Below are 15,766 nucleotides of genomic sequence, written 5' to 3' on the forward strand. Positions count from 1 at the left end.
AGACTGTGCTGGTCAGTTAGGGTTCTCCAGAGAAACAGAAATGATGGAAGACATCGGTATATACATATTTATGTATTTTAGAGCTATATCATATCACATCATATCATATCCCTGTAAGTCTTCTGTCTGTCTGTCTATACTTACCTATCTTCTGAATATCAATTTTCTGTATATTTATGTTGTGGTTTAAATAGAAATGCCCCCCCACACACACCCATAGGCTCACCGATTTAATGCTTGGCCATTAGGGAGTGGCATTACTTTAACAGATTAGGAGGTGTGACCCTGTTGGAGGAAGTGTGTCACTGAAAGTGGCCTTCAGGGTTTCAGAAGCTCAAACTAGGCCCATGACTTCGTTCATGCCTCTTGCCAATCTGGCTGTAGAACTCTCAGATAGCTCTCCAGCACCATGTCTGTTGGCATGCCAGCATGTTTCCTGCCATGGTGGTAACAGGCTAAACAGTAAGCCAGTCCCAATTAAGTATTTCCCTTTAAAAATGTTGCCATAGTCTTGGTGTCTCTACATAGCAACAAAACTTGGATTAAATAATTCTTTCATCTTCTTATCCTGTGAGTATATAAATATATCTATTTATCTATCTACCTATTATTATCATCTATTATCTATCGACCCATATATTCATCTGCCTATCTATCATATTTAGATAGATTTTTAAGGGATTAGCTCATATAACTGTAGGAGTTTGTAAATCCAAAAGATCAACAGGCTAAAATCTTAGGCATATCTCTGCTTTGGCCTGGGGTAAAATTCCTTCTTTAGAAAGCCTCATTTTTCCCCCATATGGCATTAAACTAATTGAAAAAGTTATATTCTTATATTCTTGGGGTTGGTTTATGACCCTTTCAAAATAGTGTTGAAACCTTAACGCTCAAGACTTGTATATGTGACTATGCAACCTTATTTGAAATTAGAGTCCTTGCCAGTGTTATGGAGAGTTAAGATAAAATCATACTGAATTAAGGTGATCCCTGTCACAATCCTTATAAAATGTGGAATCTGGACAGAAATACATGGACACAGGCTGAGTGGATTCAAAGGCAAAGGTTGAAAGGGGGTGCTTTATGGAAAAAAAGTTCTAGACAATTAATTACAGATGTTGCCAGGACTCTAAAAGACCTCTCTAAAAAACACGTGGACTAATGGTGAATCACACATCTGAAGAAGCTGTATTCTTGCAAGCTGACATACAAGACTTGATTTCCCAAGAAGTATTGCAAAAGGACCAACACAGCTGCAGATTTGTGAGGGAGGTGATAGAAAAGATTCAATTGATAATCTTATTTAGGATGCCCACAGGACTGGTGACTGAGGTATGGTACTGGACAGAATTGCCACTTGACATTGTGGTATACTGTGCAGAGCATCCCAGCTGTGTGTACCAGAGGGTAGAAACACCTAGGGTTGTGTGCCTCCAGCCCCAGTGCTGCCCATAGGTCAACAGTCAATGCCATGTTCCAACTCCCTCAGTATTAATTGAGAAATCAAGGCGATAGGCTAACTGTGTTTCTATAGCTGGCCAAAGCAGGGTAATATGTAAAAAATATGCATGTCTCCTTTTTTTTTTTTTTTTTGGAAGCCCCCTTGGAGTTCAAGAGATAGAAGCTAAAGATTATGTTCCTTGGAGAGAGGAAGCTAAAGATTATGGGGCTGGCTGGAAGTCAAAATCCTCACCTTGGACTGAGAGGCCTGAAGCTCAAGCCTTTCCCCAAGACAGCTGCAAGTGTGAGTCTGGTTTCCTGCTCTGTGAGATGGGGTTTTAGTACCCATCCACTTTCCCTTAGAGAACAGTCCAGAGGACCCAATGGGAAGGACTGAGTGTACCCTGCAGAAAGTTACCAAAGACCACACAGATGCTGGTGTTTGGCTGGCTCACCTGAAGTGAGCAAGGCTGAGCTCACACCTTGTTCTTTGGCTTATTAACATGTAATTAGCATGTATGATTTCCTAGCATGTGCCCTTGACCTATTTTCAAACAGATCATACCCGTGTCCTCGTTTCTAAAATAAGCACAACCCAACTGTGTTAGTTTCCTGGGATGGCCAAGACATAGTCCACAACCGAGAGGCTTACAATGACAGAACTGTGTCATCTCTCCCAGTTATTGAGGATAGAAGGCCCATTGATGTGACAGCAGAGCCTGGCTTTCTCTGAAGCCCCTAGGAGAAGGTTCTCATCTCTCCTAACCTGTGTGGTTGCCGGTGATCGCTGATGCTCGTTGGCATGGAGATGCCTCCCTGCAGTTTCTGTGTTTGATTCCTCATGGCCTTCTCCCCTGTGTATCTGTGCCCAAACCCCCCACCCCTCAAAAATTATCTTAAAGCAAAGTCTTACTGTTGGTATTCCTTCTACACTCCGCCCAACAGTTACCTAGCAACAGACAGGTAAGCCTGGCTTGCTATAAAAGGGACTGTTTGGCTTCTCCCCCTTTCTTACTCTCTGACCTCCTTTGCTCTTCCTGATTCCTTTCTCCCACTCTTCCCCTCCCCCCTCTTTCTACATGTTCTTCATGTTCCTGGTCGGCCTCTTCCCCCCCCTTCTCTCTCTCTCTCTCTCTCTCTCTCTCTCTCTCTCTCTCTGTGTGTGTGTGTGTGTGTGTGTATGCCTGTGTCCGCTTCTCTGCCCCCTCTCTTTCTCTACCTCCACTCCCTAACTCCCCTTCCATGTCTCCAAATAATTTCTATTTTATACTAGACCCTTTGTATGACTGGCATCTCATGGGAGAGGGATGCTTTAGCATAGCCCCACTGAAGTACCACACCATACCACAGAGCTCTATAAAACATATCCTTGGCTTTTAAAACCACAACACTTAACTATGTAAGTTTGACTGGCCTGGAATTTGCTAGGTAGAAAGGACTGGGCTTGAACTCACAGAAATGTCTCTGACTCTCTTCTGCTGGGATTAAAACATGACCCACCTCATTCAGCCAAATTCTCCCCCCCCACCCCCAAGACACTGGCTAGTTTATTAGCCAAGGATCTATCCAAATCCAGCATGACTTTATCTTACCTCCTTATCACACTGGCAAGAACTCTGTTTCCCAGTGAGGTCATTTGTATGGATCTTTGGAATTGGGTCTTCAACATGTACTTTGAAGAGGACACAATCCAACACCAAACCAGAGTCCACATCACAGATCCCTACAGGTTTCTGGGATGTAGATGCTCTCAGTAAGTGAGGGTTTTCATCACAATAGGGCAAGGGAGGATAGGGTCTTGGAGGATCACAGCCTCTTATCTCCACAAGGGGCAGAGCCATCAGCTGTATGGTTCTAATGGAGTCCTCACTGCCCTGTCTCTGTCTGTAACTCTTAACTCTCAACTCTTATCCCCTTTTCTGGCCATCTTTCCCAGCCAGGTAGGCCAGCAGAAAATGCATATCTCTGATAAGTCAAGCCTGCTGGACATGCTCTGTAGCTCAGTGACGTCTGTCCTGTAGAAACCTGTACAGAATGGCTTCAGATATCCTCTTTGATCCCTGGTGTAGTGGTGGGGGATTCAGATTGACAGGGAAGAGGGATAGTTCCACTGGCAAACTGTTGCTTCTCTTTCAAAGCAGCTTCTCTGTGAGTCAGGCTGAAGCTGCAGAGACACCCGGAGTTTCCTCCCCCAAGAGCCAGGCTGGAGGGCTTGTGAGCAGGGCTACAAGATTTTATCTTAACGCTTCCCAGGAAAGGACTCTCTTTCCAAGGAAGGCACATGTTTAGGTACCAGGGCTTAGGATTTCAGCATGTATTCTAAAGGGAAACAGTTTCTTCCTACACTAGAATCTACCTCACAGTGACTGGGACACAGAGGTACTCAGTAAATGAGAGCCATGGTCATAGTGACTCATGGTGTCAGGTTACATCTTGGAGAATGTGTGACAGTTAAATTATGACCACTGAAAGTGACTAGAATCCAGGGAAATCTATATGACAGCTGTACACATAGAAGTAGTTTAGGTGAAGGAAGGGAGGAAGAGTCTTCTGGTCTAATAATGGAGGCATGAAGGTTTCCATTATTGGCTGGCCACAGAGTGATGATCCATTTGATTGACGGCCCACAGCCAGAGTGACTCTTTCCTGATCTTTCTACCAGGCAAGACATTCAGATGTCAATGTGCATCTTTGGCTGACTACTGTCGTGTTTGTATATATTCATCATGATGCTTTCCATAGACAGGGAAAATAATCCTTTACAAAAGTAAGAGCAAACAAACAAGGAATGCAAACGGCCAGCTTTAGCAGGTGTAGGTCTGTCTGCTTTGTATTCTTCAGCACCAATAAGCAAGAGAGGGCAAAGCCCACAGTCCCACACTCTCAAAATGTCCAGAGTGAATACAGTGGACTTTGGAGGCAGAGGAGTCCTGAAAATGCTGGCTTTGGTCCTTGCCACCTGGAAGAGCATAACTGAAGCTAGTCACTGACACACTGTGTACCAAGTGACACTCTTGACCATCCCTGTTTAGAGACAGAAACCATCTTGGCTAGAAATCTCCCAAGTGGGACTTTTCCATCTCTTCTGTTTGTAAGTTCCTGCAGCTGATGGAGGGAAAACATAGCCCAATGCATTTGCATTTAAGTCTCAAAATCTAAATATTTCTGTGAGTCATTCATTATCACCATATAACTCGGTGTTTGCATGCACATAACTTTGATGGCATAAATGCTTGTAAAATAAGTCTCTTACCATATGAACTCTGTAAAGAATACTAATTCCCAGCGTCATGAATGGCTTGGAGAAATCAATCACTTTCTCACGTTCAGCTGTGATGGTGAGGCCCGCCACAGCCAGATCTGCTTTCTGAAAAGACACAGGGAGAAACTATCAGAGGAGGGAGGACCAGAGGCTGTCCCTGCTGAAAACAGTGTCACTCTGGTCAGGCTTCTTGGCTGTGAGGATCTAAACCATCACTCTCAGAAGGACCCATGTAGAAGCTGTGATCCATGTTTTCTTACTGGTAGACCTCTCTGAATTCATAGGTAATTTACAAGCATGAGAGAACACAATCAGATGGTTCAGATACAATCTCCAAACATTCCAGGAAAGAAGACCTTCTGGGCAAGCTTCCTCAATATTCTTCTTTGTCAGAAATTCTTCCTTGGATTTGATTTAAATCCATCCTGATAAAAAGCCCTTTTCTATTGTCCACAAGTCAATACCTGGGGCTGTGGAAAAGCCCAGAGCCAGATTCTAGCCTGTACTCTGCCTAAGTAAAGAACTGATCAAGCTTAGTCAGTGTGCTTCCCTAGGACTCCACTGTTTCATCCAAAAACCAACATGTGCAGTGAATAGAGTATTCAGTTCTCACAGCAATTCTAGAACATAACGCTCAAAACACAGCCTCTGCAGTCACGGATCTCATCCACACTACCCAACTGAACCAATTAAAATGTGAACTCCTGACTCTTCCCAGAGCCCAGGGTCACATTCTTTGTGGCTGCACATAGGATTCTGTGTTCATAGTGATTGATTCTAACCTATATCTTAATATTTAAGAGCAAAATTGTTAAGAGTCAGGTTTATTACCCAGACAATGTATTTCAAATATTTCCTCAAAAAAAAAAAAAAAAAAAAAAAAAAAATCAGGAAGGAAAGTGAAGTGTTCACAGGGCCGTTAGTCCTGAGTGGGTTTGGGTACCCGGAGCACGCATGCATGTACACACACATTTGATGACTGCCAAACCACTGTAAAGAAAGTAGGACACTGTTATTCTTTGGATGTGAACATCCCCCTTTCCCACAGGCTCCTGTGCTTGAACATAGGGTCTCTATTGGCTTAAGGAGGTTGCAGAACCTTTGGAGCCTAACTAGAAGACAAGGCCAGAATGGTAGAGCTTGTGGATTATAGTTTGGCGTCCAGGGACACACACACACTCTCTCTGTCTCTCTCTGTCTCTCTCTGTCTCTCTCTGTCTCTCTCTGTCTCTCTCTGTCTCCGTCTCTCTCTCTCTCTCTCTCTCTCTCTCTCTCTCTCTCTCCTTTCCCCCTCCCTCCCCCTCGTGTGTGTGTGTGTGTGTGTGTGTGTGTGTGTGTCTGTCTGTCTGTCTTTCTATTTCTCTGTGCTTCTGGTGCATGCCAGGGTCAGAGGCATCTGCTACCACATCTACCTCACCTTGATGGATTGCTTCTCTTAACTGTGAACCAAAACAAATCTCCCCCCCCCACCACCACCTTTAAGTTGTTGCTAGGCCTTTGGTTGCAGCAATAGATAGTATCTAATTCAGATGCTAGTGTGACTCGGGCTCAGGAAGAGTAAATCTATCAAGTTTCACTTTCAACATCTTTATGCCAGTCTCCCATCCTCAATTCATGCCCCAGCACAGGTTAGCAAACTTAGACCCTAATCAAGTAGAGCCATCTTTCAAAGAGGCTGGAGTGCAGACGGAGTGCGGATGAACGAGCATTTTAATGAAGAAGGGGAAAGTGAGTGGCTCATTCCATACTTCTGTGAAAGTGAATCAGCCCTTGGATGACAGAGTAGGGTTTCATTAGTAGATTGTCAGCATCTCTATCTGGGGGGCCTTTCAGAACCTCAGACTCTCAGTGACACTGAGCTGAATGCAGAACAACAAAGGCAGCCTCGGAGGCCTGCAGGAGCAAGGCTGCACCCGTGGGTGCGGGTGGGCTGCAGCCTGGGGCACAGCCCTGAGACCTGAGGGGAGAGGAGCATGAGTTGAAATAATTAGAATAAAGCAACTGAAGTAAACACTGAGACAACAAGAGGCTGGGAGATGGCTTGGCCGACCAAGTGCTTGCTATGCAAGCTTGCTGATCTGAGCTGGATCCCCGGTGCCCATGCTTAAAATTTGTTACTAGCGATGCCTACTTGTAATCTCAGTGCACCTGCAGCTATGCCCTCCTGTGTCCTTGGTGCTTACTGGCTGGCCAGCTTAGCCTAACTAGTGAGCTCTGAACTAATTGGGAACCCAGCCTCAAAATATCAGGGTGAATTACAGTTCTTGAGGAATGACTTGAAATTGATCTATACTTCACCTCCACACATAGACACACACACACACACACACACACACAAGAGGATTAAGATTGAGACTGGGAAAATGGCTCACTGGGTTAAGAGTGCTTGCTGTACGAGTGTGAGGGCCTACCTAGATTGAAATCCACAGCATCTACATAAAAAGCCAGGCATGCCTATAACTCTAGCACTGATGGGGTGGAGACATATGGATCCCAGGATCCCACTGAGCCAAAACATAAGCTTCCAGTTCAATGAGAGACCCTTTCTCAAGGCAATACGGAGAGAATGATGTAATAAGACACCAGTGTCCTCTTTTGTGCACACACTGTCACAGGCCACTGCATACTCATAAAACACACACACACACACACACACACACACACACAAGCACTCGCACATGCACGCACGCTAATTACAATTTTTAAAATGATTAAGTTGACAAAACAGGCAAGGAGCAAACATAGCATCTGTTCCTTTCTCTCCCGATTTCCTTTTCTCAGAACTCCAAATCAATTAGCCAAAGTAAATCGTGATGACCCCGGATTTCCTTTTTCCACACTCAGCTATTCTGTAAAAGGAACAAACTTCGGGTAACAATTTGGAAATCATTTTGCGAGTTTACTCATGTTGGCCAACAAAGACATTATGGATGCCAGAACAATCCATATGTCCATATGGACAGAGCGCTGGAAGTGGGCTACATCCTTCTCCTCTCCACCTGTGTAGGTGGAGACAGCATGCTCCCAGCACATGCAGGCCATTTCTTCTCCAAATTGGACCACACATAGAAAACCACCTTTCGGCTGGCAAAGCTGATTTGGCGCCTCTCACCCCATCTTTCTTTCCTTCCTCCTCAGGCTGAAATAAGTTGTGGAGGGGCTTGGGATGGGGGGAAAGGGAAGCAGCAGCAGCAGCAGCAGCAAGCTACAAGAAACAGGCAAGAGGTTTGGTGGCGGCTGTTTTTTATATTTAATTGACTCAGTATAGAAGAGTAATTATCTACCTTGGCTTCAGTGCACCCCGGGGTGCCAGCCACGATCACGTGGGATCAGATTATTCCAAAAGATGTGTGTTCATTTTCTTTTACCTTAGTTAAAAAGACATTAGGCTATAAAGCAACCTTCAGATGAGGAGATAATGTGCCATGAAGACACACTAACAAGCCAGGGGGCTGGGGCTCTATGACAGCTAGAGAGTCTAATGGTGGAGGCTGGGGGGGTGTAACATGGGTACATGGCAGCCTAGGGTCTTGTGGTGGGGTGAAAGGTTATGTTATCCATGGGAGGGAGCACTGGATGGGAGATTAGGGGATCAATCAGAATCTTGTCACAGCAGGTCCCCAACCTCCTTGTGATCCTGGCAAGCTTTTCTTCCACAGAAATGGGAAAGGGGTCTAGCCAGAGAGCTCCCTGGCTTTCCCAGCCACTGGTACCAGGTTTTCTGCCTTGGGTGAGGTCACGTGACTTCCTTTAACTGGTTTCCATTCTGCCCCAGGAGGCGATGGCAGGACGGAATGGTGTAGTTTGCATGAGGACAAGATGCCCAGGGCACAGTCTGGATCCCAGGCTGGGCAGCAACTGCAGGAAACTGGATCTGGAAAGGGTGAGAAGGAAACTGTGGGGCTCAGGCCTGACCCTGGGATCCTAGGGTTGGGAAAACAGATCAAGCCAAGAGTCAGGCTGAGTTCTGGGACAGGAAAAGAGAGCACAAATCCACCGTGTGATGGGGATGAAACACACACACACACACACACACACACACACACACACACACACACACACACACGAGGTGTTTAAACGCATCTCCCGTATCTCCCATGAGCATCAGGTCTCACCCTTTTGCTTAGGTTTGATTGAAAGTATTCTTTGAAAGCCTTTGTAGGCTGCCTCTGAGGGATGCCCCCTTTTATCTCCTGGATGTTGGTGGAATTTACAAGGCTGGGCCAGGCAGGAGCTGGCCTAGAGGTGACTTCTAAAACCACCACCCTTTGCCTCTTTGGAGTTAACAAGGGTCATGAAGGGGACCCCTGCTTGGTTTTAAAGCTCAAAGCACCCAGGCTGACCCACACTTCTCTAGGGATCTGGGCCTGGGCTGAGAGGGAAAGCATGTTCACACTAGGAATCCTGTCTGGTTCCTTGAGCCCACAGTCTCCCTCCCATCATCCCTGATGACAAGGACATCTGTTAGAGCCACAGAGCCTGGTCAACCCAAGTAGACAAAGCTGGTATAGTTACTTTGGTTGCCATTTTAAGACAGCCACTGCCCCACTTTGTATAAAATCCTCTCTCTTGCACCCAGTGGGGTCTCCTAGTGCCCTGACTTGCCTCCCCCACCTATGGTTTTCCCTGAGGCATGAACGGGGACAACCAGAAAGCTACCCCTAACTCATGGAGACTCAGTCATGTTCTCCAGACAAGTTTTATGGCTATGGTTTAATGTCTGCCTATGGAGAAAATTTGCAAATCAAGTGAGATGATTGCATGAAGAGGCTGTAAAAAAAAAAAACAGTAGGCTGCTGCTGTATCATATCTGAGTGTGTTGGCTGAGCCTTTAGTGTGGGGCAGGCCTGTCTGGACTCAGTCACTCTCTTGCTGTGTGACCTTGGACAGGTCATTTCACTTCTCTTAGCCTCAGTGTGCTCATCTGTCAAGTGGGGGTAATCGGAACCCACTTTCTACGGTAGGGGGAAGGTCAGCAAGAGGGTATTGGTGGGTTTTGTGCATGGGTCCAGTCCGCATCTGTTGGTGGGTGTTGGTGGTGATGGGGCTGCTGCTGATCTCGATCATAAGCTCACCTTAAAAGGCCTTGGAAACAAATCTGAGCTCATAGTGAGTGGCAGGCTTTCTAGTAGGTCCCTGACGACTTAACCCCTCCCCTCTTTCCACAGTGACCTTGTGCTTCCCTGTGTGGTCCATATGGGGACCCTCACAGACCTCACATCACCCCCACTCTTTGGGAATCTTTGGGGAAACAGATGCCAGTTGGAAAGTAGACATTCCCCATATCCTTTTCTGAACCTCTCTGAAAGAATAGGTGGTGTACCCGGCCCTCCCCCACCCTGCCCCAGCCCCTCCCCTACCCTGCCCCAGCCCCTCCCCCACCCTGCCCCAGCCCCTCCCCCACCCTGCCCCAGCCCCGCCTCCAGCCCTGCCTCCAGCACCTTACAAATTCTCTCAACTGTCTCTGACCAGCTTCTAGAACTTTCTTCCCTCTGACATTTTTACACAAGTCTCAGCTTCTGCCCCAGGAAGTCATGTGGCCCTGTACTTCAGCTCCCTATGCTTCTTTGAGCCCAGTCTGTTCCTTCTCTTTCCTTGACTCTGTCATTTTTATCTCCTATCTCTGGAAGGCTCTGGGAGGAAGCGATGCTCAGAGCAAGATGGTGCTGAGCATCACAAAAGCCCTCATTCCTTGGGTAGATTGTCTCTGAAGAGAACAGAGCACTTAAACCAGGGTCGGTAAGGTTGTAGAAAGGACTGACATTCTGTGTGAGGGAAGGGACTTTGAGACCAGTCCTCTCTTCGGCTACCACAAGCCTGTGTCAATCACAACAAACTGGGTTCAAGTTCAGCACCAGCCTGAGGAGGGAGGGGTTGATGACTGGATATTCACATGTTGATTATGTAACTGGATGAGTACTTGATGTGCTCAGGGGAACAATGGCTGGATACAGGCTGCACTGGCCGGAAGGACGGAGTGGGTGGGAGTCCCAGCAAACCTGCCTTTTTTTTTTTCAGGGTTGGTGTGGGGAGTGTGCAGGGCCTCTCAATATAATCCTGGCTGTCCTGGAACTTCCTTTTAGACCAGGCTGGCCTTGTGACTTTAGGAAGCCCTCATAGCTTCCCCATACCCACTTCCTTACCATGAGATAACAATGGCCAACTTGGGATCCTTTAAGGCTATGTGAGATTGTACATCCATGAATGAAGCACAGTGCTTAGCATATAGTGTAAATTTAACAAATGGTCATTAACATTGTTTTTTTTCTAAAAAAAATTACCATGACAATGAGGCTGTTGGGTTTTTATACACACACACACACACATATACACATACACACACACATATATATATAGACAAAGATCTCACTATGTATCATAGGCGGCCCTTGAACTCACAATCCTCTTGTCTCAGCCTCCTAGGTACTGGAATTACATCAGTGACCCTTCAAGTGTCCTTGTTTTGTGCTTTCTCTTGAGAAGTCTCCTGTGAGCTGGCTGCATAGTTTTAATCCCAGTGCTTGGGAAGCAGAGGCAGGTGGATCTCTTCCTGTCCAAGGCCAGCCTGGTCTACAAAGTGAGTTCCAGGTCTGCCAGGATTATATAGAGAGACCCTCTACATTCCCTCGGACCCCGCTGGGGAGGTGTGTGGGGAGCAGGAAAAGCAGGTTTGCTGGGACTCCCACCCACTCCGTCCATCCGGCCAGTGCAGCCAGTATCCAGCATTGTGCCCCCTCCCCAGCACATCAAGTACTCATCCAGTTACATAATCAATGTGTGAATAACCAGTCATCAACCCCTCCACCCTCAGGACCGCTCCAAGATTTCCCCGTCCCACACCATTCCTGCCCGTCTTTCCAGGAGCTAGCCCTCTCACCTCCCAGTCGCAGAAAGAGAGAAGGCAGAGCCGCTCTTGCTAGGCCCACTAGAGCAGTGTCTGGGCCCTTTTCAGCTCGGCTGCTGATGGGACCTTAACTTCTCATGTCTCCAGTTCTCCCCTGGCAAAGTGGGGACAATGACAATTCCTCCATTCATGGCCTCTAGGAAGTGGGACGTCCTTGCAGAGTACAGGCCAGGCCACAGTCACTGTGCAGATGGGGTCTCTGGCCGTTACTCTTGCCCTCAGGTTGCCACTCATAGGTCTTACTGTCCCAGGACTACAGTTTCTTGAAGCAGGCATTAACCTCTTTAAGATGGAACCGACACGGCAGAGTCACCCTTAGCACTAAGCCCAGAGAGGTTAGTCCTTTGTTCAAGCTCACACAGCTTAAGAAAACTAACTAACATCAGACACACATGCTCAAACCCTCACGATCGGAGACTCTGTCTTCTTACCGTTGCACTTTCCCTGGTCAGTGTTCTACAAGCGGGCACATAATCAGCCTCTAAGGACAACTAATATAGTTCAGGGGCAGGTGGGCACCTCCTAAACACGGGCTACGCTCAAGCTCTTTCTTGCCTACAGTTGAACCAGGCTGGTTTCTTACAAATGGCTGGTATGGGAGGGACTTCTAGTTTTTTTCAGGAAACCCGTATATGCATGATTCTGACCAGACCCAAGTCCTGGTTCATCAGGCCAAGGGACTTGAAGCCTCAGTTTCTCCACTAGAGGGCGCACACCCCACTCCCTAATCATGAACCCCTAACACCCAGGATAGCATTAGCAGGGGACCCAGGTCCTTATTGGTCAGAGCAATTGTCAGCAGGGTGCTAATTGCACTTCTGAAAGGGATGGGAGTAGGCAGGTCTGGGCTAAGCCAGGAGCCAACCACAAGGCCTGCTCTGTGGCTAAGCTTCCTCTCACTTCCCACCCCAGGGCTCTCCCTGCCAAGTCTCTGCTGCTCAGCCAGGTAAATTAGCAAAGCCTCTCTACCCATTCCTGCGGAGAAAGTGCACACTTCTGTCAATCTATTCACCCGCAGGCCTTTCTCCCACCATTGCCATCTATGCAGATGTCCAGGCAACTGGAGTCTAGAAGCAGGGAGGAAAGGGCTCTGAAGGAGCCAGGGACTTCATGCCACGGCTGGTTCTTGTGTGCCCGGGGAAGTCATCACTTAGACACCATGATAACATGTTCTCCTGCTTGCATCATTAGGAGGGATGCCCACTCAGCCCACCAGGGGTGGTCAGGGAAGCTGTTTAGCAGTCACATGGCATCTGCAAAATGTTTGGTGTCCTTGCCCAGTGAGTAGACGGGAGCTCATCCCTTCGCTGTTCCTTTGTTTTAGAACCAATAAATATATGAGGTGGAGAATAAGGGAATATAATCGTGTCTAGTTTTAGTCACATGTATATAGGGTCTCTCTCTCTCTCTCTCTCTCTCTCTCTCTCTCTCTCTCTCTCTCTCTGTGTGTGTGTGTATGTGTGTGTGTGTCTGTCTCTGCCTGCCTGCCTGCTTGCCTGCCTGCCTGTCTGTCTGTCTGTCTGTCTCTCTCTCTCTCTCTCTCTCTCTCTCTCTCTCTCTCTCTCTCTCACACACACACACACACAATCTATGTTCAGTTTGCTCACCTGTACAGCTACCTTCCCAGCCTCCTCCCTAAGCCTGCTCCTCCTAAGCTTCCATTTAGAGAAAGCCCCAGCCACCCTTTGCAAGGTTATTCACTGGGCCTAGCCTATCACAGTGATGCCAGGGAAGCAGATGCCAGAGACACATTAGCATTCGTCGGGGGAGTGGCAATGTCATCCCTAGGTCCAAGTCGTCTCTGGTGCTATTTCTCGAGGTGACAGTCTATTCTCAGGGTTGGATGGATTCCCTTAGAGTTAAATTAAAATCCCCATGAAATATTTACTTGGCTGGGCACAGGGCTCAGTTACTGGCCTGTGAAGACAGATCGAAAGAAAGATTGCAGGCTGTGGGGAGAAGGGGCTAGCTCATTGTTTGAGGGTGAAGCCATAGGGTACAGGGTCTGAGCTGGGTCAGGGGGCTGGGAAGACGGTGTTAATTTTTGCTGTCTCCTGACAGGTTTCTGTTCACTGTGCTCCTTCCTGCCCTTTGTGGTCAGATAGACATGCTCGTAAACCAAAGTCCTGCCAGCACACGGTGCTGCACTCAAAGTAAACATCTGTTTTCTCTGAGCACTTCGTTCTCTGTGTCCCTCTGTCTATCTCTCTCAGTATGTTTTTTTTTTTCTCTCTCTCTTCATGATGTATGATGTATGTGTGTGTGTGTGTGTGTGTGTGTGTGTGTGTGTGTGAGTACAGGCTTATGAGTGGCGTGGCAAGTGTGTGGAGGTCAGAGGACAGCTTTGGGGGCCTTTCCTTGCCTTCCAAATCGAGAGACAGGGTCTCTGTGCAGGTTAGTTTTTGCCAAGTTGATATAAAACTAGTCAAACCTGGATAAAGGGGATATCAGCTGAGGAATTGCCTGCATCAGATTGCCCTATGGCAAGTCTGTGAGGGCATTTTCTTGGTCGTTAATGATGTAGGAGGGCCCAGCCCACTATGGGCAGTGTCATTCCTCAGCAAATCAGTCCAGGCTGTTTATGAAAGTCAGCTGAACGCAAACCGTGAAGTGAGCCAGTAAGCACCCCTTCATGGTCTCTGCTTCAGTTCCTGCATCTAGGTTTCTGCTTTAAGTTCCCACTCAAACTTCCCTCCATGCTCGGTTGTAACCTGGGAGTTGTAAGTGGAAATAAACCCTTCTCTCCTAAAGTTCCTTTATGGTCATGGTGTTTATCACAGCAACAGAGAGTTAACTAGCATGGTCTCTTCACTGTTCACTGCTCTGTGTGAACCCTTCTACCTAGCCTTCAAGCTTCCAGAATTTTCCTGTCTCTGCCTCCCATCCTACCATAGGGATACTGGTACTACAGATATACCCTACCATAGCAACGTTATGTGAGTTCTAGGGGGGAATCAAACCCGGGTCTTCCTGCTTGCATGGCAAGCACTTTACCATGCTGAGGCATCTCTCTAGCCTTTGCTGGATACCCATGTGATGGGCCACTCCCAGTCCCTTTGGACTTCCTGCTTCTTATTTGTTAGATGAGAACCATGATCTAAAATTATTTCATTAGTGTCTCAGGCTACCAGAATGTTGATCATGAAAAGTGAGAGTTCCAGGAGGCAAGGGACCCTTACCTGTCATTCATAATCTTGGCCACGTCTACAGAAGTGTCTCTCCTTTGGTCAGCAACCAGGAAGCACTTGCTGAGTGGATGTGATCAGGGGACAGATGGGTGGACACCTGAAGAGGAGCCCAAGCACCGAGTCTCTCTCAGTTCCCAATGAAAGCAACTTCAGCAAAGTTACTGGCTCTGGATAGAACCTCTAGGCTCTAGATACTAGCCACGTAACAGATGTCTGTTACTTGGCATTTCTGTGCCTCAGTTTCCCCATGTGGAAAACAGAAGCAGTGATCATATATAGTCTATGGATATACTGTAAAGTTCAAAGCAAGGAGCGCATAGAAAGCAGCCAGGACATGAACTCAGACATGCCACAGGAGAGAGCTCCCAGGACCTGTTCATAGCTTAAAGCGTTAACTTCAATTTCATTTATTAAATGGATTTCTTTAGAAAATTCGATGTAGATTCTGAAGAGTGCGAAGAAATCTCATGATTGGAAAATCAATACTTATTTATATACACCTCACATTGTTGATGTCATAGTTGTGTGGAAAGGAAACAGCCTCCAGAGTTTGGGTCTCGGCAGTGGCTTCCTCACACCACCACCATGACCGCTGTCACCGTATCTGGCTTTCTGAAGAATGGCCCCAATTCACACAGCTCAGGGAATGAAAGTAGAAGCCTCTTTGAGGTTTCAGGAGAACACATTTGTTTCTTTTTACTTTTTCTTCTTCCCTCTATCACCCTTCCCTCCCTCCCCTACTTTCCTTCCTTTCTTTCCAGACAGGGTTTTATTTAACCCAACCTAGCCTCGAACTTGCTACGTAGCTAAAGATGGCTTCACATCCTGACCCTCCTTCCTCCACCTCCCAAGTGTCAGGATTACAGTGTGTGGTGCCACACTCAGTTTATGTTGTGTTTGGGAAAGGACTCAGAGGCTCCTGTGTGCTGGGCAAGGGCTCTTCCATCTGACCTACAACCACAGCCCACAACT

The 15,766-nt window shown here is 47.2% G+C and overlaps 1 protein-coding gene across 1 annotated transcript in view; it reads right to left on the reverse strand.

Moving 5' to 3' along the window:
- Positions 1–15,766, reverse strand: part of GRIK4 (glutamate ionotropic receptor kainate type subunit 4) — a gene marked incomplete at both ends in the record, with an annotated part of 286,472 nt that overhangs the window by 39,772 nt on the left and 230,934 nt on the right. The window contains one exon of the mRNA XM_080929959.1: positions 4,694–4,807. Coding sequence (XP_080786085.1) covers positions 4,694–4,807 — 114 coding nt within the window. The remainder of the gene's footprint in view (positions 1–4,693; positions 4,808–15,766) is intronic.

This window comes from Micromys minutus (assembly GCF_963924665.1).
Source record: "Micromys minutus genome assembly, chromosome: 16".
In the NCBI taxonomy this organism is placed as follows: Eukaryota; Metazoa; Chordata; class Mammalia; order Rodentia; family Muridae; genus Micromys; species Micromys minutus.